The sequence below is a fragment of the Panthera uncia genome (genome assembly GCF_023721935.1).
Source record: "Panthera uncia isolate 11264 chromosome B2 unlocalized genomic scaffold, Puncia_PCG_1.0 HiC_scaffold_24, whole genome shotgun sequence".
Taxonomy (NCBI): Eukaryota; Metazoa; Chordata; class Mammalia; order Carnivora; family Felidae; genus Panthera; species Panthera uncia.
In genome coordinates this window covers 74,630,208-74,652,996 of record NW_026057580.1, presented here as the reverse complement: position 1 = coordinate 74,652,996, position 22,789 = coordinate 74,630,208, and the positions used below count along the sequence as shown (strand labels likewise).

The window sequence follows — 22,789 nt, the reverse complement described above, 5'->3', positions numbered from 1 at the left end:
TATTAAATAATTCTTTTTATAGACCAAAGATGAAGCAGCACACAGATTTTCAATAAATTAGGAAGCAAAATATTAAATCTTCATAGCTGAAATGTTTGCATCTTCAAAGCTCCAGTGGTTCAATTTGATAATGTTTGAAACTATAATTAATAACGAGATCACATTTTAAACAATTTGCGTGCAAGGCAAAGTCTGCAAGTATCTCCATTCATTATGGAGTTGTCCATAGTTTTGTACCAGTGACTTGAAAACAATGTCCTGCCACTGTATATTCCATTTTCTTTACCCTGATGGCAATCCGAATGAACAATATTTGAGCAGTAGAGATTCTTAGTTTCAATCCTCACTCAACATTGTTGGTTTAAGTGCCTCCAGCTGCTGTTCCCATGAACACAGTGTTGATGGGTGGTAAAGAGGACACCATTTCTCTACCATTTGCTCCATGGGAATCCAAGGTCTCTTGAGCTGGATACTGATTGGAAGCTCCATACATACATTGGGATGAGGAGGAAGGAATTGGGGTTTGCAAGCTGGATGCTGTAAGGGAAAATGTAATCAGCAATTGAATATTGACTGACATTTTTTTCCTTTCCAAGTGCCACTCATTTTAAGCCTCCTGTATTTATTTTTGCATTTATCACCCATACCTATGCTATTTTCCTAGAAATTGTTTTTACTTCTACACATTTCACAAAGAAAACTCCATTTCAAACTTAAATTCAGACAACTTTATCACCAAAATATATCCCCAGTCTACTTCCTCTTTCCATCCACACTTCCTCAATTATTCAAACCCCCGTGTTCTCTTACCTGGACCAACACAGCCGCCTCCTAACTAGTCTTAGGACTGTCACCTTTGCCCCACCCTCTCATTCTGCAGGGAACAGCCAGGATAATGCTGCTGATGTATACATCAAATTGTTGCTGTTCTCAAACTCTACAAAGACTTCCCCCCACTCTTAGAACAGAATCCAAGCTCTCTGCCCTGGTTCGCAACGTCTTCTGTGAACTGGTCTCTGCCTTCTGATTGATTTTACTCTACTGTCTTCATTCACCATGCTCAAAGCACATTGGCCTTCTTGCTGCCCACTCAGTTTTCCTTGTTCCCATTTCAGAGACTGTGCACTTGTCATCTCTTCTGCCACCACTCCACCATCAGACCTTCAAGTCATCGCCTCCTAATCACTCAACTTTCAACTCAAATATCTCTGCCTCAGGATTCCTTTCCCAACCATCTCACCAAAAGCAGTTTCTCCATAACCATGTGTCATTTTACCCTATTTAACTGACTTCAGGGTACCTGACACTTTTTTTTCTGCATTTGTCTATATAATCATCCCTTAATCTCTCCTTCCTAGCAGGTAAACTTCTTATAGGCAAGAACTCTGTCTGATCACCACCATAACCTCAAACTTAGAATGAAGTTTGGCACACAGTAGTTGGTTCTCAAAAATTTGACCAACTGGCTCTCTGACACTACATTTCCTGCATGTATGGTTGCTGGCTTCTCATTGCTGTTTTTCTCATTTTTCTAACTACCATCTTCTCTGTCCCTGGAAACTAGGTTTTCTAACTAAGGAAACAGAGTGGGTCCTAAGTTCCCTCGCACTACTTACCCACTTACTCTGTTCCCTTTTTTCACTCAGAAGCCCTCTTTGCTATTTACTTGTAAGCCAGCTCTGTCAACTAAAGCTTAGAATCCATCCTACACCCAAGCTATGTTCCATCAAAGCTTCCACTATCTCTACGAGTAAACAGAACTAATAGTAACAATAGCAACACAGTACATTTTAGTCTCACGGTGAGGAAACTTCCTGAAGTGGAATTTTCTGCTTCATTAGAGTAACCTAGAAGCAATGACCATCTGCAGATAGCATGAGATGAGCTGCTAGACTCTGCTCAGGGAGCATCTGTGATGGTCACGGGAAGGGAAGAAGTGCTTCCTATTGAGTTATTGGAAAAGCACACTGAGAGAGGAGAGATGGAATTTATCTTATTTTCCCTTATGCTCCAGCTGGGTGTCAATGGCCTTTACTCCAGCTAGCTTGAAATCTATTCCATTGGAATATTTCAACCATCTCATATAAACATTAACACTCTGCCTTGATACTTATATGCATATATACTTGTCCTGTGATCCCTTATTAGCCATATTGGAAATTAAATCTATACATATATTTTTGCCCCCTTTTTCAACTCACTGATGTATGGAGTTCCTACCATGTGACAGACACTTTGCTGGGTGCTGTTGATGTACAAATTGTACAAGTACAAGTTGCAGGATTTTCCCAGGGACAGCAACCTGGTTGGAAAAAGATGCTAGGGGACTTTATGGCAAACACACTGTTTTGCTCATTTTTACTTAAACTATATGTAACAGAGCAATAAAAATAGCAGCATTTTCTACAGAGCTGTCTAATCACATTTTACATACAGTTGAGAAAATGACAGCAAACTTTATCACAAATCACCATTTTTTAAAACTTGGAGTGGTTTTAGGGTACTAGTGGAGATTATGGGGTCCAAAGATACCTCTTGGCACTGTCCCTAGGTCCAACCGTGAACAGGAGAGAGTGAGAAAAAGACATCAATACTGCCCTCGTAAAACTTAAAGTCTTTAAGACTGCCTTTGACAGATTATATTCATGTTTTGCATACATAATAGGTGCCAGCTATTTTTTTGAAAGAATAAGAGATTTAGCAGTGGGTTGCAGAGTGACCAACAGACTGAGAAAGGGGAAACTGTTACCAACAGACACAAAAATATGACTTTCGATCCAAAGTGATGAATCACTTGTAGGAATATGACCTCCAGGTTTACCTCAATAGTCACCCTCCAAAGTAAGACTACCTACCTGAGGTCAGCAGCCTTTTAAAATGTTTTCAAGAACTACTAAAATAATTTACCTACTACTGGAGTTCGACAAGCAACTGATGGTGATGTGTCTGCGTAAAATGAGCTGGTCTGCTTTCTACTATTGTCATCTAAAATGTTAAGTGGATCGTGGATGTCACTGTAGGGAGGCAGTGAGCGAACACTGCTGATGACAGAAACATGTTGGTTCACCATCGATCCGAGTCTATGAGACTCTGGGTAGTTTATGTTGCTTCCATAGTATCCTACAACAGAAAAAGTCAGGAATGTATTGTTAACGTACTACAAAGAATATTCCAGGAATGAAAAAAGGGACAAGATAATAGGGAGGGGCCTAAAGATGCCATATTATAAATATTACATTCACATCCATCTTTACTATAGAGTTGGATTTGTGCTTGTATAAGGATACGCTTCACTCTGCTGGGTTTTTTTTGTTTTTAAAAAAATACAAAGGAGTTATCCTATTATTAATTTTCAGATGTAAGACTACATCTCTCTCATATTTTCCTCATCTAAATTAACAAGATCTTCCTATAAAAAAAAAAAAGCACTACTAACTTCTCACAAAGATTACACTACTTGTCAAATACCAATTTTATTTACAGATTTATGTTACTGGGAGAAGGACTGGTCTACATCTAGAAGAGAGGACACAGAACCTGCATTGGTGGCTGAAGAAAGAAGTCCACAGACCTTTCCAACTCCCTAAACTTTAAGTGTTTTATCAGACTAATGGGGGGCACAGTTTCTGTCCTAATCTGTATGATCTGCTGCTAGTTCTCTGTAAGAAACATTATTTACTACAAATAAAATGGACAGAACATTCTTCTTTTGGGCTTATTAAGGGAGATCTCAAACATACAGTTTGACATAGTATTTTTTTCATCATTTGTGGCATTTAAAAGGGCAACTTTAAAAAAAAACCACAAGAATTGTATCTGGAAGAAATTAGCTCCAAGTATCTAAGATTCCATGATCTTTGGAAACTTTACGTGGGATGGCATACTACTCAGAGAGGTGGAGCTCAATTCAATGTCTGATTTTGTCTTACTGCCATCTCAAAAGCCAGGAAAAATTCTTTAAAAATTTCAATACCATTCGGTGAATTAGGAGGCAATGTTGCTCCTTGGCAGCTGGCAGCGCCCGCATTGCTCAGGAAATTGAAGCTTCCTGTATTTAAAAACTGCATACTGTGTGAATCTTGGCTGTGTGAGGATGGTCCGTAGCTGGAAGGTGGTCGAGAATTATATGGAGACCCAGCACAGCTGCCACTGAAGAAGTCTCTAGAAAGCTGCTGTTCACTCCAGGCCATGCATCGACCATGCTCTGGGCGATGAGGATAGACTCCTGATGGGGGGTGAGGCTGTGCCCTAAACACAGTCTGATAGTTAGAGTTGGTCCCATAAAAGTCATGGCTGGTTTGAGGATGAGTAGGATAAATGGGCTCTGGAAATGTTGAGCAGTGGGGTGGAGCTGACAGGACTGGGCCCACACTTTGAGGTCTTCCTGCCATTGGTCCCTGGTTAATGACGCTTCCTCGGCTCGCCATGGCTGGAGAAATGGGTGGTGTCATCAGATGACCAGTGTTCTGGGAAAGGTCCATTTGACCTGGAAAAAATTACCAGAGCCTTCACAAGTGGCATATAAAAATAGATGGATGCATATCTTTAAAAATTATTCAAAAGATTTATCAATATGCTTTTTAAAAAAAAAATGGTTCATTCTTGCTCTCTAAAAATTACAGAACTGGGGAACATTAAAAACCTAGGTTTAAAAGATACCATCACAAAAAAATAAACAAACAAATAAATAAAAGACACCATCACAATACATGTATATTTCACAATACTGAAGTGTTTTACACTTGATCTTGGCCAAGAGGCCGAGAAGCAATAATAGTGAAGTGTTTTGAAGTTAGTCACTGTGAACAAAAGTCTGCGATGGTTTCATGCTTCCATGGGTATGAAGATGGTTAGAGCTCAAGCTTGGGAAAGTCAAGGGATCTGCTCTTTACAATTCCCCATAATTAAAAAAACAAACTGAATGTTAAATGGTTTGATTTTTAGGATAACAGAAAAAGGCAATAGTGTCAAAATGCCCATGGCTTCAAAGCAAGCCAATTCAAAACATCACGCAAACACCCCTGATCAACAACGAGTTATGAATGCCACCCACTCTGAGGGTGTTTGATTTTCCACTGGTGGAATTGGGCCCCTGAGCTATAAGGCCTTCCCAGGTTTAAAATTCTGTGTGTCCAATGAAGTTATATATTTCAGAAAAGACGTAATGCAAGAAGCAGACGTAAAATATTATCTAGTAGTGAGTTCCAGCCACTTGACATTCGGATTGATACAAAGGGGATGCTAGACCAAAGATGAAAAGTATTGTAATGGTTTTCTAAAATGGCCAAATCCACTTTTTAATGGAGGAGAAACAGTCTCCTCAAAAGCCAAAAACAAATAAGAGGCCCAGTTTTTTGACTCTCAAAGCATCTTCAGGATTTTATGTGTACCTAATCTAATTTTTTCTTCCACTTAATGAAGATAACTATTCGTATTTCTGATATAACTGAGAGAGCATGTCACAGTGTGGTACCTATGTTAACAATGGCATTGATAAAAATGTGAATGAAAAATGTTGAAAATCACAGAAACTGTACACAGCTTTCATGCAAGTTAGGTAAGACAAGTCTTGTTTACTCTTTGAATGCCTGAAGGTCACCAGTTTTGAAGAACACACAGGAATAGGCTCCTGTGAGATGCACTGAAGCCCAAATGTTTCCCAATGTACCTGTGAGCGGCATGGTGTCTGTATTCCCAGCAGGAAATGGGTGTAGAGCAGAGGGTAAGCCTCCAGGATGACTGGATGATAGAGGAAGATAGGGTGTTTCCACATGGCTTTCATTCTTCACAGTGTCACTGGAAACAGTGCTCCCTTTATTACGGTTGGCCAGAAAGCAAGAACTCGGAGAAGCAGTGAAGGCAGCTTTACTTGCATCTGGAAAGATTTTTTTTTCTTAACAGGAAAGCTAACGTCATTCCCATATTCCTAGTATATAAGCCCAAGAAAAGGAAACTGAAAACGCTCTAGGGTCATGTCATAAATCTGGAAACTCCGGGGAAATATGTGCCATGGGAAACAAGGCTGGCAGATGTCTAGTCTTGGCAGTGGTGCTAGATTTTTGCTGTTGTTGCTACCTGTACCTTTGTGAGTGTGAGGCGTGTTCTGAAGGGTGCCAACCACCACCCTGCCCCCGCCCCGGGAGTGGATAGTCTTCAAAATGCAAGTCATCACATCCCAAATGGACACGTTCTCTTCCTTCTTTAAGCTCCCATAGGACTTCTTTCTACACCATTTATAAGGTGTGTACCACAGGTGTTGTCTTTAATTCTGATTTTTTTTTTATTTTAATCACCTATCTACCTTAATTGATTTCATATCCTTTAGAACTTCCAGTAAATTCCTCTGACTACTCTAAGTATAAATGGTGGAGAGAAAAAATAGTGCTCCAATGGTGTTAATATACTGTGTTAGTAGTAACACGCCTGGGGAAAAAACTCTGAGACTGTTATAGCCCCACACAACGTGTGCTTACAAATTCTGGAACTTAGGTTTAAATACAGAAATACATAAAACAAAGTATACATTTTAAATTACCTGAATTCTTCATATACTTGTCCAATAAATTCTGTAACTCCTGCTCTTTGTCATTATTGAACTGGGTCTCCATGGCAAGGAGAATGTATTCATCAAGAAGCATTCGGATCAAATGGAAAGAACCTTGTTTGTGGATGGGAAGAGGGAGAGGACAATGTGAGATGAAAGGAGGGAGAGAAGGAGAAGGAAAGAGAAAGAGAGAAGTCGAGTTATCTTTGTGACCATCTCACAACACTTTACAAGGAGCAACTGAAATAAACAAATACTTGTTGGACTTTAAATGACCTGCTAAGACCAACATGCTTAACTTGGGTCTCTAATCTTTCTGTGTACCGCCTGCCCAGCTCACTGTGTATACTGTCCTGCCAGCTCTTTGGCCGCTAATTACATCAAAGGAAAATACGGATGAAAGTGAGACATGCTTTATGCTTTAAGAGGGCACACATTGGAGTGTGATAAGCTTTAACCTGAGGAGAATGAGCTCTACTCTGCTGTATTTCTGTTTACTTTGTACTAAATAGACAATGGCCACCATGGGTCTGAAAAAAGTATCAAGTAAGATGTCTTTCTAGCCTGAAACAAAGTTCCCTTTGGTTTCAAAAAACCAAGAGAGTTATTTTCATTTGGAAGTTGTCTTGGAAAACCTTAAACTTCTTTGAAGAGATTTCCCAGCAAAAGTCTGTTTTCATAATAAAGTCAGGCTTCAGTGTGGTATGTTTTAAGAAACCTCACACAAAACCAAGATATTTCAAATAATAGGCTCAATACATTTTGTTCATCCTTCAATACAAGTTCACTGATTTTATCTAATTCCACCGAGGATTAAATAAAAACAACTTAGTTAACTGTAACCTATTTTATAATGTAAAGATTTCTTGGAAAGCTAAATGCAGGAGTACTGTCCACAAGACAGCATTATAGCTGCAAACTAAGAATCCCAGAAATTTTAGAAAAAGGAAGATATTCAATTTTTAAAAGAGCTAACTTGACTCAGTTTGTTTCACAAGTCAAATCAATCAGGAAAGAGGTTTCAGAAACATATGAAAGCATGTCTTCTCAGCTGCTCTTTGACTGCAGCTATGTAGTTCCCGAAAAAGATGCAAAAATTTGCCATATTGCAGTTGGTGCCTTTGGAAAATCATGTACTAATTACTGTTTACTTGCCTGTCTAACAAAAAAAAAATTATCCAAGCACTGATGGGATGTAATGATAATAGCTGCCATTCTAGAAGTGTTCACCGGGTACTAGACTGTGTTTTTATATATATTGTCTCACTAAAGTGCCAATAAAATCCAGCAAGAGGAATATTCATCCTCTTCGACCAACTTGGGGGGGGTAAAAACCCAAGCCAGAGAGAAGCAGTGTTAGGATTTAACTCTGCATGTGGTCTGACTCCAAAACCCAGGCTCCTACCTACCATTCTCTATGGCTCGACAGTCAGATTTGAGCAGTATCAGTGCCACACGTTTAAAAACTGATAGGAAATGTGACTGGAAAGTGAATTATGTATTCAGATAGGAAGAGCTTTATAAAGCACTTAGGATACCAAAACTGGATGCATTGTTCAAGGTGAGGTTATGCATTACTCGAGCACCAAAAAAACTCCACTTGAGCAGAAAGTCTTGAGCCCTCTTCTTTAACGATCTTCCATTTTGTTTGCTGGTCTACAAGTAAAGGAACAAAATGAAACTATAAAATCTGTCATCTCATTACTACATGCATCCTGCATAAAATCAAGAGGTTGATAAGCTGTCTGACAAATGGACAGATGGCATGACACGCAATTTATTTTATCAGATATAATGATCTGTCCAGGGATTTTAATTTTAGTCTGTCTTTGCTGTGATTTTTAAGGTTGATAGATCTTTATTCTGCATGGTTTTGTTACCTAGCAGAATGAGACAACACAATGAAATAATTTACAAAATACTTCATCTCTTAATTTTCCTTTGACAGAACTTTAAAAAGAACAGAAGGCGAAGTGTGAAAGAAGGGTTATATATTTCTGTGAATGATTAACTCTGACTTCTCTGGTCCTGAATGATAATCTGTTTTCCTTCCAGGAGGAAAAGAAAAGTCCCTACAATATAACCAGTTTCCTTGATACATAATGGCTAACACCAACTAGTGATGGATCTATTTGCTCTTATTGCCTTGTTTCATGATGGATTGACTTGCAGGTTAACTGAAAGGGTTGAAAAAACACAGAAAATACAAAATACTGCACTCCCAGAATTTAAAAATGCAAATACTTAAAACCACATTTTCTGTCAGCATTTATGAAAATTTGCTTTTTAGAGAAGGGTCAGATCTTTTCAGCTTTAAAAAAAATTTTTTTTAATGTTTACTTATTTTTGAGAGAGACAGAAAGTGTGAGCAGGGGAGGGGCAGAGAGAGAGAGGGAGACAGAGAATCCAAAGCAGGCTCCAGGCTCAGAGCGGTCAGCACAGAGCCTGATGCGGGGCTCGATGTGGGGCTCGATGCGGGGCTCGATGCGGGGCTCGAACTCATGAGCGGTGAGATCATGACCTGAGCCAAAGTTGGACACTTAACCGACTGAGCCACCCAGGCGCCCCAGATCTTTTCGGCTTTTATCTTTCACCACCTATGTTACTCAGCTGTAACTGTACTGACTGACAGGGAATGCATAGTGTCTTGTAGTTCTTTGTCAAGAAATGATGAATAGAATTGAATCTATGCCCAACACTCTCAAATCTGGTCTGTTTCGAATTTTGATATTTGGGCCACCTTATTTGCAAGTCTTCAAGAGCTTTTCAAGGCATTTTTACACACAGACTATCACCCCTCCCCCACCATTCAAGGAATTACCAGTTTAGCATTTACTACTAAGAAAAATTTTATTTTCTGAATCTGTCATTGAAAAATACCTTAATAACTCTCTGCTCTACCACGGTATCCAACCATTCAATAAAAGCCTCCACGGTGGCATTCTTCTTAAGAAGATCTTTCAGTTCTTGGAACACTGTGATAGAATCATCTAAAATGAAAAAAGAAAGCAGAATATTACTCTACTTTGAACTCAAGAGAAAACCTAAAACTAGGAATCATTTAAGAATTTTGTAGCATAAAAGGGAAAGACAGAGTAAATTAAATGTGTTAAAGAAATTATTTCATATCCTGAGAACAAGGAACAAAAAATCCTTAGTTTTTACTCTTCAACATTTTAATAATAAGTGTATGTATTTTGGCACATATTGAAATATAGGCTTATGTATTATATAAGCATGTATATACTGGGGAAGAGTAAGTTGTCAGTATAGTTGATTATTCATTCTGAGTCCAAAGCTTTCATTAAATGCAACAGCTTCATTGAAAGCTGATGAATGAAATAAGCTAAACTTGTTGATTTCCTGCTTTCTGAACTACTTTTATCTTTAGCCAAAATTAAATTCTGCACTGTGGAACTGAACCACTTACATGAATAATCTTTCATCTTATAAAAGTTAAAGGGGCCATTTAGAACTACTGTTTATTAAAGAATTTGAAGTTTACTGAACCCCAAAGTGTAATACAATTTTATACTAGGAAACAGAAAGCAGGGCTGATGTTGGACCACCCCAGAGAGCAGCCTATCACTTGTGCAACAGCCTATCAGAGGCTACACTTTGTCTTTTTGGAGAGAGAGGATGGGGAAATAGTGGATTGTTGTCCCTTGAAAATAGAACCTGGTAGTCTAGTCACACACATTAGCTTGCTAACTCTGTCAGATTGTCCAAACCTGCGCAGGTAATTTCTGCTTTGGAAAACAGTATTATATTGAGACATCATTTTGATATGCATCATATACCATATGATGCTAAGAGTGTAAAACACACGGAAATGTGTATGCATATAAAGCTGGAAGAGAGCTCACAACACTCAAAAACATGTTCATTATTGCCAAGTTATTTCCTTTTTTCTTTCGTTTATTTTTTACTTTTTTGGTTATTTCTTTTAAAAAAAATTTTTTTAATGTTTGTTTATTAGAGACAGAGAGAGAGAGAGAGAAAGAGAGAGAGAGAGAGGTATAGAGAGACAGAAAAAGAGGGAGAGAGACAATCCCAAGCAGGCTCCACACTGTCAGCACAGAGCCTGATGTGGAGCTCAAACTCACGAACCAGGCGATCATGACCTGAGCCGAAACCAAGATGTCACTTGTGCCAAGGAGTTGACAGACCCAGCTCTAAACAGGAAGAAGACTTACGTTCAGTGTAGATATCTGATTCAGTGTCTGTGCTGCCAGAAATGGTGAGAAGGGCCTGCGATCCAATACTATTCAAGTCAACCTTTTCAATATCAGATACCATAGAATTCACAACATGCTGGTCGAAGAGAGCTGGTCTGGCAATCTGCATAAAGAAAGTAAAAAAGACACTAAACTATATTATCAAGAGTCTATCTAAAGAAAAGTTTTGGCTTCTAGAGAAATAGTTCCTTGAGACAAAAGTATCACAAATGTTTTATTTTAAAACTAAAAGCAATAGCTGAGACTCATGATCATCTCTGTTAAAGCTTTAAAAACTATTTTTGGAACTAGAAAATGAATTTTTTAATTCACGGTCATACAATAAGGATTTTACAATGTTACGCTTCTTATCTGGAACTAGCCCAATCAAGTCTTTTAAAATTTAGGGGGCTAAAAACTTCCACAAAGCAAACAATCATTTGAGAGGAGGGGAAATATATTTTTTAACAATATACAAACTTGTAATCCTAATTTAAGAATTACTTTTTTTCTTCCTATTTAAGAGATCCAAATTAGTAGTTTAAAATGTGTTGTTTGTGGGTTTCACATCAAATATTACATGGGCTCATTCCCCACAACCTTAATTTTTATTAACTGGATTCATAATGCAAATAACTACTTTGCATTTTACATTGCACTCAGAAATTTTGTATTTTTTTACTTTTTATTTTGAAATAATATTAAATTTACAGAAAAGGAGGAAAGATAGTGCAGAATATTTCCATATTCTCCCTATCCCCCTTCTCCTATTGTTACCACCTTATCTAACCATTGTTTATTGCCCAAATCAGGAAATTAACATTGGTATAACACTGGTAGATAGACTACAGACATAATTCAAATTTCCATCAGTTTTCCCACTAATGTCCCTTTTTCTGTTCTAGCATTCACTCTGGGGTCTCACATCACATTTAACTGTCTACTTAGTCTTCAGTCTCTGAAAATTTCTTGCTCTTTGCTACCAGAGGGTTTTTTTTTTTTAATCTGGTGACTCAAATACCAACATACCTGAGCAAGGTGTAAGAAAGATGTTTGCCGTTTCAGAGAAGATACAAATCTTCGCACGATAGGTATCTTCTTGTCAGTTAGAGCTTCTGGCAAGTTTTCCAAAGATGAAACAACCCACTGTTCCCAATTTTTAGCAAAATTTCTTATATCTGCTAATAAGCTACACACACAAAAAGACTTATGTATTAAATGCTAAATTGTTCAAAATGCATTAAATAAATGTAGTTTAATGGAGGTATGCTATTATTCTGTGATTCCAAGAACATGACTTTGAAGTCTGATGGATTCAGCCTAGGTCTGCCATTTATCACCTTGGTCAAAATACTCAATGTCCTCAAGTTCTGGCTTCATCTATTAAATGGGAACATGATTAGTATCTATGTCACAGGATTATTACTAGGACTACATAAAATAACTCATGGAGATTTCTCTGGTCAAATGTGGCATGCAGAGAGTAATCAATAAATAATACCTTATTGTTAATATTAACTCATGGTTCAGTCATTTTTGATAAAATATTTCTGGGTAAATGTAAGTATGCACTTGATTTTGCATATCTTGACTTCTTGAGAGATACTGCATAGGGATCATAATGTCATTTCAGGTACTTACTATTAGTGTCTAGTAATATATTTTTACAATCCAAATATGACTGTGGGGTAGTGGGATACATGATCAAAAATGTACTATAGAACCCTATATAGAAACTTGCAAATGTTGGTTGTGTGTGTGCACAAACATTTATACAGAAACACAAAAATTTTAAAATCAGTCAATAATCTACACATTCTACCTCAACAAAAAAAATCTAAATTTATATTTGGGATGGTGCTACATATTGGCAAGCAGTGACATAATACAGGAAAAAGAATAGAAAATGGAGTTAAACAGACGCTCAATTAAAATCCTGACTCTGTTTTTTAACTAGTTAACTTACTTTAGGCAAATAAATTAACTTCTTTCTGCTGCCAGGTTCCTCATTTGTGGATTTGGGATTGTAACAGCTACTAGGGAATAGTCTAACAAGTTGTGTTTTTTAAAAAATCCACTGTTCAATGATAAGAAATTGGTTAAATGAAGTATAGTATTTTTCAGATGCTATGCAGCCATTTAAAAAGAAAATGTTGAGAGGTGCCTGGGTGGCTCAGTTGGTTAAGCGTCCAACTCCTGATTTCGGCTGAGGTCATGATCTTGCAGTTAGGAGATCAAGCCGGGCTCTGTGCTGGGCATGAAGCCTGCCTAAGATGCTCTCTCTCCTACTCCTTCTGCCCCTCCCCTGCTCACACTCAATCTCTCTCTCTCTCTCTCTCACTCTCTGTTTTTTTTTTTATTTTACTTGAGAAAGAGAGACAGAGTGTGAGTGTGGGAGGGCAGAGAGAGAGGGAGACACAGAATCCAAAGCAGGCTCCAGGCTCCCAGCTGTCAGCACAGAGCCTGACATGGGGCTTGAACTCAGACTGTGAGATCATGACCTGAACCAAAGCTGATGCTTAACTGACTGAGCCACAGGTGCCCTGGTCTCTCTCTCTCTCTAAGAAAGAAAGAAATAGAAAGAAAGAAAGAAAGAAAGAAAGAAAGAAAGAAAGAAAGAATTGAAAAAAAGAAAAATTTAAAAAATAATGTTGATCCATATTTGTTGATATGAAAGACTTTCACTATATACTGCAATTACAGTATGTATACTATGGTTCCACTTTTTTAATGTGTATATTTACAGGTATTCTTAGAAAAAAACAGTCTATGGGATAATAACATAAGACATTAATGTGGAGAGATCAGGAGTATTATTTTTTAATGCATTTATGCATGTTCTTCATTTTCTACAATGAACTACTTGCATATTTAAGAGATAAATACATAAATAGTCTGCTTCAGGCAGTTGTAAAATTAAGTAAAATAATTTATGTAGTCTCAAAGCCCATGTTGTAGTTAATAAAGGTCAGCTATTATTACTATTAACTAATAATGCCTGCCCCTAAGTAAGCACAGCCATTCTGTTGTGACACAGAAATGTTAAGTGTACTTAATTCAGAGATCAGATTAGATGTTTAAAGATTACATATTGATAATTAAAAGAAACTATTGGTCTGGACAATACTATTATATAAATAAATAAAACGATCTACAGGAAAAAGTAAATCAAAAATAAACTTTGTTTTGTCAATCATCATGTATTTATTGAGCATCAACTATGTCCATCCTACGTGTATTTGTGCCTCAAATACTAAAATAAATTTCATTTTTTCATTAGACTTTATTTACAAAGAAAAATTTTCATTTTTATTTTTGAGTTTTTATTGTTCACACATCAGAAAGTTTTTGTGAAAAATCTTCAGGTACCATTTCAATTTCAGATTTTTTTTTTATTGAAGTATAATCGACAAACAACATGATATTAGTTCCATGTGTACAACATAGTGATTTGACATTTGTGTACATTGTGAGCTCATCACCCCCATAATCCAGTTACCATCTGTCATCAGTTACCAGAGGGGATGCGGGTCCTGGTGGGGCAATATGGATGAAAGGGATCAAAAGGTATAATGTTCCCAGGATGGGGAATACAGTCTATTTAAGATCTTATTCCTTTGTTAAAAGAAGATGGTAATTCCATTATGCCACTTTATGATTTTGCAGTTAAGGCCAATAATAACAAATAATAATGTTAATAAGTAATCTTTAATAACAAAGATAAAATAATTTTTCTTATAATTTTTATTATTGTGGTTTATTTTCCATCAATTATCCATTTTATTTTCCTGTAGCCAGTTTCTAAAATGTAAATTATCCCATTTATTTTCCTGTAGCCAGTTTCTATTGAAGAACTTCTCAGTATTTCAAAGGTCAGTACACTTAAATATTTATTTTTCACTTGGACATCTCTCATATTAAAAGGATTTCAAGATTATTCTATCAATTTTGCTCAGTGAGGTTTGAGTATAAAGGTTGAGGCACATCTTCTAACTAATACAAAGGGACAGGAGCAGGAAAGTAATCTTTATAAACAAACGAATTGTTATTTAATGTTTTCCTTTAATATAATGGATAGGGTTAAATTCTACATTAAGAAACTACCACATTTTATTGACTGAACCTACCTTTCAGGCATTTCTTGCATTGTTGCAGGAATGAGTACATCTGTAAGAACCTTAATCACAGCAAAAGAGAATTAACATAAATCCTTACTTAGTATTTTTGTAGAAAGACACTTATTTGTCAATTACTTTTCATTCCTAGCTTTCTAGAGAATAATATACTAACTCATTTCTGGAAGTTATACTTTTATCTCTAAAATGAATGTATGTGTGAGGTGCATGTGTAAGAAAGGTAAGGGGTGGGGATCTAGAAACATTACAATCCTAGGTTAGCCTAGGAACACTAATATCCTGGGTCCAGAGAGTTAATTATCAGAACACAAAGAATAATGAAAAGATGGTCAACATCACTGATCATCAGAGAAATACAAGTCAAAACCACAATGAGATACCACTTCACACATGTCAGAATGGCTAAAGTTAACAACTTAGGAAACAAAAGATGTTGCTAGGGATGTGGGCAAAGAGGAACACTTCTGCACTGCTGATGGGAATGCAAACTGTGCAGCCACTCTGGAAAACAGTATGGAGGCTCCTCAGAAAGTTAACAATAGAACTACCCTATGACCCAGCAATCACACTACTGGGTATTTATCCAAAGAATACAAAAATGCTGATTTGAAGGGGCACATGCACCCCAATGTTTATAGCAGCACTATCAACAATAGCCAAATTATGGAAAGAGCTCAAATGTCCATTGACTGATGACTGGATAAAGAAGATGTGATATATATCTATATACAGTGGAGTATTACTCTGTGATCAAAAAAAAAAATGGAATCTTGCCATTTGCAACGACGTGGATGGAACTAGAGTGTATTCTGCTAAGCAAAGTAAGTCAGTCAGAAAAAGACAAATACCATATGATTTCACTCATATGTGGAATTTAAGAACCACAACAGATGAACATAGGAGAAGGGAAGGAAAAATAAGATAAAAACAGACAGGGAGGCAAACCATAAGAGACTCTTAAATATGGAGAACAAACTGAGGGTTGCTGGAGGGGTGGTGGATGGGGGAGATGGGCTAAATGGGTGACAGGCATTAAGAAGGGCACTTGTTGGGATGAGCACTGGGTGTTCTATGTAAGTGACGAATCACACTGGGTTCTACTCCTGAAACCAATGCTACAATGTATGTTAACTACCTTGAATTTAAATTAAAAATTAAAAAGAAAATAATACTGAAAGAAAGGGCTAGACTGAGCCCTAAACATGGATGAGGTGGGTAGGACCTGAGAATTAGTAGAAAGAAGAATTTAGATAGTGTTGACTGATCCCAGCTCAAGAAAAACTAGAATAAAGAAAGAGGGGACAAAATAGGATATGAGCAATGCAGATCCATTAAGCTGACTGATAAACTGAGTGGTCCAGCCTGAGGAAAAGGACCAAGAGGAGAAGATATTTCAAAATGTGGGTAAACCCTAATCTTCAAAGGCCTATGTAGCCTACCAGAAAAATGTACAGGTATTCCATGTGTATAAGACAGTATTGTATATGCCCAGTATGTTAGTTACCAAGAATTGGACTTGGTAATCATGTACTGTTTTATGGAGCCATCATATTATTCACTCTGAAAACACCTTAAACAGGTAATAAAGCTGACCACTCTCCTGAGAGGAATGAAGATCTTCCAGAAACTCATTCTGCAATGAGAATTGTAAATTGCTCTATTTACAATGCTTACTGTGTCTCCCTGGGTCCACTATGAGGAGAAAAAACTTAACTCATTTAAAGGTACTTAAACTCAGGACTTTTGTGTTGAACTGAAAAAAACAAAACAAAACAAAACAAAAAACCAGACCATTTGTAAAGAAAAAAGAAAGAATATGCTTTAAGAATATTTCTTGGGGCACCTGGGTGGCTCAGTCGGTTAAGCGACGACCAACTTCAGCTCAGGTCATGATCTCAACAGTTTGTGGATTCAAGCCCCACGTCGGGCTCTGTGCTGACAGCTTGGGGCCTGGAGCCTGCTTCTGATTCTGTGTCTCCCCCCCCCCCTCCCCCCCCCCCCCCCCGCTCACACTCTGTCTCTCTCTGTCTCTCAAAAATAAATAAATGTAAAAGAAAATTTTTATTAAAAGAGTTATTTCTTGGAGGTACTGAATAGTGTTCCAAAGAGCTTTACTTTGATGGTGGTAAATGTGTATGCATGAGACCCGGGGGCTTTTCTTATACCCTCTCTTGGAGCCACCTTATTTCCCTTTTCTGCTTACTTCTTCAAGTCTTAAACATTGCAATCAGTTACTGCAAACTAAACCTTCTCCCTCTAAATAATGATACTCATATGCAACCCAGAAAAATGAGACAATCCTCACTCTCCTTTGTCCCTCTTCAACGTGAATTTGAACTAAAGGCAGAGAATATACTGCACTTGCTCCGTCCTCTTATCCTGTGATAGGAAGAACTTAACAGAGGATGAAAATATGGGCTCTCCCATTCTGGCTCAAGACTACCTACCAGTTCTTGGTGTGCAAAGTTGCTTCCAGTCAGAGTTCATCTAGCTTCTGCTGAGAACCTAATAGTAGCAACCAGTTTAGGAGGATTTTATTTTCTAAATGCTTAACAGGGTTCTAGTTTGGGTTTTCTTGCAAACTCAGATTATGTTTTAAAAGGAAAGGTTTTGTTTTCCTTCTGACAATTGAACAGGTAAGTGCAGACAAACTCACTTTAAAGTACCCAGATTGCAACACAGTTTTCTCCCTCAGCCTCGACCTTGCTGTTGCTCTAACTAAGGAACTGACTGTCAGGGAATTAGATTCTCCCTCTTCCCAGATAAATGTTTGGCTAGAAGGCCAACCAGTTCATCTTTGTTTGTAATGTCTTCATGATCTTTCTGTAGACATCTGAATACTCTTATTTGGTTTTAGAACAGAAATGAACATTAATACATTAAACCTAGAGATTTCCAATATTTTTAAGTTGTTAATCCCATAAGAGTGTTTAACTCTGCTTTCCCCCCAGAAACACTGACGGTAAAAAAGCCATCATATTATTCACTCTGAAAACACCTTAAACAGGTAATAAAAATTAACAAAATTTAATGTATTAGTGAGTATGTCATATTTTGAATCATTAACTGTAAACAGATTGATTTTATTTTAATGTAAATTTAACCATAACATATGTACTATTAAATACTGGTTTCTCATCAGAAAAAAATAATACTGTCTCTCCAGCCAGAAATAACAAATTTATTGAACATACAATGCAAAAATTTAGATAGAAGACTTATAAAGAAAACATGCGGTTTGTGTTTAAGACACCCCAAAGAGCTTACCTTATAAAGAATTGAGTCACAAACACAGAAAATGTCAATGATAACAGGGTTTTCAAGCAGAGGAAGAAGATGATCAGGCATTCCTTGCCAAAAGTGTAATAAGAAATGCTGGATCTAGTTATAAAGCAAAAAGTATAAACATTAAGATTCTTCCTTAACATGAACTCATAAAGAACAAGACAAGAAAGTACACACAATATGATCAGCAAAGCATTCTTTGTCGTCCTTACCTCTTCAAAGTTTCCATTAATTGCATTGTCCAGGATGCACTGGCAGTGAGTTTTATACATCATTATGAGGGTATCAACCTATTTCAAGGAAGAAAACGCTTAACCAAAGAATCCTTTCAATACTGCCTTCATTTGTTTATGCATTCATTTGTCCAGCATGCATTTTTTTAAGCTCCTATTATGGACCAGCTATTGTGCTCAATGTCAAGGAATCAAAAACAAACGTACAGTTCTTATTTCCAGGAACTTAATGCCTTGTGAAGGGAGAAAGGCAAGCAAATAGACAATTACCGTATAGTATCATAGGAACAATGAAAAGCTGATTGAGCAAGGAGCTTTGGGCCAAAGCAACATTGTGCTTTTCTACCTAAGAAGAGAATTACCTCTGATTGCAGAAATACACACAAAATGGTAAAATACATCAAGTGTCCACACAGCGTTTTATTAAGTGGGTGGTGGGCAGTGTGGCATAGCGGTTTCCAGTTTGGGGTCTGGAATTGGTTAAACTGAGTGCCCAGTTCAACTGCACTACTTTGCACAGGTTGTTTTGTCTCTGAACCCTAAGCTTTTTCTCTTTAAGTAGGATAGTAATAACATATTACCCACATGGTATTAAAAAGATTAAATAAAATATCAGGCAGATAGAAGAGTGCCTGGTACACAGTAAGATCTCACTAAATATTACTCGAAATTAGTAATATCAAATGCCTCATATTTACCCAAAAAATATTTGAATAGTTAATGCCCATTCTGAAAAGTCTCTGCTTCCATGTTACCCCAGATACTTGGATTGCATAGTTAAAACATGTTAAACGTATTCTAAAATCTGTAATGGATTAGAACTAGATAATATTTTAATAGATTAATAATAGTCAAATATCTGTATTTTACAAGCTAGAAATATCACTACCTGTTACTGGTTGTGTAGTCTGTGTGAACAAGAACATGGCTTAGAGGTTACAGGTGTGAGTTTTTACCTGGATTTGAATACTAGCTCTAACCTGCCACTTACTAGCTGTATGATGTCGAGCAAGCTACTTAACATTTGTGTGTTTTAAATTTCTCATTTGGGAAATAGAGATGATAATAACAGTACATTTCTAATAGGGTTGTTATGAGGACTAAACAAATGAACACATGCAAAGTGGTTGGAATAACCCATAATACATGCTGAGAGACTGACCATTAGATTTACTTTTATCCCAACAGTATCTAGGGTGGTGATGGCAATGGGGGTGTCCCATTGTAACCCTCCAGTCTCCAATATTTATCCCTACAGCCTAGTGACAGCACACATCTTTGTTACTTAGCTCAAAGCTGTAAAATGATGACATGCAAATTACCAATATCCCTGCAAGGAGGTATGCTGACTACAGGACACCTCTAGCAGAATATGTCACCATTAATGCAATTGAGACATGGTCCATATTTTAGTCAATGATATTACATTTTTAAATAGGTTTCCAGGACATATTTTTAAAAATAAGGATAAGGACAGTATGAAATACAGAGAGGAAATCACAACTGTTGTCAAAAATTAACCCTTTGAAAAACAGTGTGGAGGTTCCTCAAAAAATTAAAAATAGACCTACCCTATGACCCAGCAGTAGCACTGCTAGGAATTTACCCAAGGGATACAGGAGTGCTGATGCATAGGGGCACTTGTACCCCAATGTTTATAGCAGCACTCTCAACAATAGCCAAATTATGGAAAGAGCCTAAATGTCCATCAACTGAGTGGATAAAGAAATTGTGGTTTATATACACAATGGAGTACTACGTGGCCATGAGAAAGAATGAAATATGGCCCTTTGTAGCAACGTGGATGGAACTGGAGAGTGTGATGCTAAGTGAAATAAGCCATACAGAGAAAGACAGATACCATATGTTTTCACTCTTATGTGGATCCTGAGAAACTTAACAGAAACCCATAGGGGAGGGGAAGGAAAAAAAAAAGAGGTTAGAGTGGGAGAGAGCCAAAGCGTAAGAGACTCTTAAAAACTGAGAACAAACTGAGGGTTGATGGGGGATGGGAGGGAGTGGGGGTGGGTGATGGGTATTGAGGAAGGCACCTTTTGGGATGAGCACTGGGTGTTGTATGGAAACCAATTTGACAATAAATTTCATATATTGAAAAAAAATTAACCCTTTGATCCCTGAAATATAAATAAGCTTTGATCCTAAAATATAAATAAGCTTCTTTCTTCACAAGTATTTCCACTTATGTGTTCAAATGTATTCTTTTGTACACAAATCAGTTAAAGTTTTTAATCTTACTATTGGTACTACATTTGCTTATTTAATATTCACATAGTCTTCGGACTATGTAAATTTTTATTGTAGCATTGCATTATTTACAAACATAATTTTGCTCAGTTTTCTGAGAATAACACACCACCTTATAGAGGGCAGGAGCAGAGGCAAGGCTTATCTCCAGTAAAGTTAGTATGTGGTGAGGGTGGTAACTGCCTTGAGTGACACCATGATGAGGCAGAAAGTGGTCCCTCAGCTTTGGCCAACCCCCACCTCACTGGGATCAACTTTTCACAGGGAAGTCCCATCCTTTCTGTCTCAAGAAAGCAGGTGCTTAAAGTGCTTAGCTTCAGCTCCACCCTTCTTTCTAGAAACTGACAAGTTACTTGGGGAACTGGGATACTGGCTAAGAAGGTTAAAAGCAGCATCCAACTGTTTTCGAGGGACAAAGAGGATGTTAGTCTCTAGTGCTCATGATGAGGACCGCTGGGAATGAATTTAGAAACCAGGGGTTATTTAAGCATCCTGATACCTGAGTGAGAAATGATCTACAGACCAGGGTTTCAAGTTGACAGGTAAGGAATTCCTTGGAAGCTAGCAGAGAAATTGAAATTAACTATTGAAACATGCTCTCATTTCTTTTTTTTTTTTTCTTTGTTGCCCTCTCCATTCCCTTCTCTTTCACCAGGTAGATTTACTTACACAGCAAACATCTTCATGATATGCTTACATGTAAGCAATTCTTTCCACAAAGGGACCCAACAATACTCTCCTCCAAAGAACCATGTTCCCTGGAGTCCCACTGATTTCCACAGGTTTCTCCACAGACTGCCACATGAGGCATCCAAGTCTAAAGTTATAATATCACACCTTACAAGATTAAAAAAAAAATGATGTGATAATCTCAAGAAATACGATGGGAGAGGAGAATGGTAGAAAGTGGACATACTTCAGGGGACTTGCTTGGAATCAGCATCTGAGAATTATCTTCAATATTTTTCCTATTCTTAACAGGAATAGTAGGTCATCAGAATAAATCCTGGAAGTGACTGTACAATTCTACTTATCTGTCAATAGATCTTTTTATCAATGCATTATTTTTATTTCCAGTTTCTACACAAACCCACTACTAAGTCAGCTGGACATTAGTTAATCACATTCCTCAGTCCTTGTACATCAAGAATACGAACTGATTTAACATACTGTTAAAGATATTTTCCTTGGGGCGCCTAGGTGGCTCAGTCAGTTGAGCATCTGACTTCAGCTCGGGTCATGATCTCACTGCTCGTGATTTCGAATCCCACGTTGGGTTCTGTGCTGACAGCTCAGAGCCTGGATTCTGCTTCACATTCTGGGTCTCCCTCTCTCTCTGCCCACCTCCTCCCTCAGCTCACACTCTGTGTGTGTGTGTCTCTCTCTCAAAAATAAATAAATGTTAAAAAAATTAAAACAAAAGATATTTTCCTTAAATGTTAATAAGAAATGAACTTTGGTTGAAAAAAAATGCAGAAATCATTATGCCCTGATTTAATAATGGATGCTGCCGTTAGTCAGCCAGTAGGAACTCAGCAAATGACTTTAGAAGTTCAGAAATAGAGGAGGATTTACTCTTAGATTTTACTATATAAGCATTGAAAAGTCACATTAAGGATTATTTATAAACTGAATCCTATGAAACTGTTTCTTCCTTAACTTTCAAAAAAATTGCAACTATAACGGAACACAGAATTTTAGAATGGAAAGGAAGCTTTGTCAACTTCTAGTATAGTCCTTGACATTCATCTAGATATTACCCCCTCAGTGCTAGGAACAAATTGTCCTAGACAAGTGCCTGATGACTGCTGAAATTATATGAAGCTAATCAAAAACATAAAGCTTATAATTAAACTGCATGTGAGAGACACATTCTCATATTTTCTTCCTTGATAATTGAGTTTTAGATAAAAAATAATCTTTAGTATTTTGAGGTTTATTTTGCCAACTTATGACTACATACTATCATGGAGATGGTAAATAATTAATTGGAAAGTGTTTAATCAATGTTAGTAAACATTTGTCCCTCCTATAAATCAGTCAATTATGTTTGATTATGCAGATTTCTGACTGCTTCCTGCAAATGCCATGAGGTTCTCAGCAAATGGC

The 22,789-nt window shown here is 37.2% G+C and overlaps 1 protein-coding gene across 1 annotated transcript in view; it reads right to left on the bottom strand.

The window, feature by feature from the left end:
- Positions 1 to 361: 361 nt before the first annotated feature.
- The window catches only part of RFX6 (regulatory factor X6), a 54,826-nt gene continuing 32,398 nt past the window's right edge, over positions 362 to 22,789 (bottom strand). The window contains exons 8-19 of the mRNA XM_049654236.1: positions 18,395 to 18,472; positions 18,165 to 18,278; positions 14,889 to 14,938; positions 11,791 to 11,950; positions 10,741 to 10,885; positions 9,425 to 9,534; positions 8,083 to 8,200; positions 6,536 to 6,658; positions 5,669 to 5,875; positions 3,974 to 4,486; positions 2,908 to 3,120; positions 362 to 537 (exon numbers count right to left, since the gene is read on the bottom strand). Of these exons, the coding sequence (XP_049510193.1) occupies positions 362 to 537; positions 2,908 to 3,120; positions 3,974 to 4,486; positions 5,669 to 5,875; positions 6,536 to 6,658; positions 8,083 to 8,200; positions 9,425 to 9,534; positions 10,741 to 10,885; positions 11,791 to 11,950; positions 14,889 to 14,938; positions 18,165 to 18,278; positions 18,395 to 18,472 (2,007 nt within the window). The remainder of the gene's footprint in view (positions 538 to 2,907; positions 3,121 to 3,973; positions 4,487 to 5,668; positions 5,876 to 6,535; positions 6,659 to 8,082; positions 8,201 to 9,424; positions 9,535 to 10,740; positions 10,886 to 11,790; positions 11,951 to 14,888; positions 14,939 to 18,164; positions 18,279 to 18,394; positions 18,473 to 22,789) is intronic.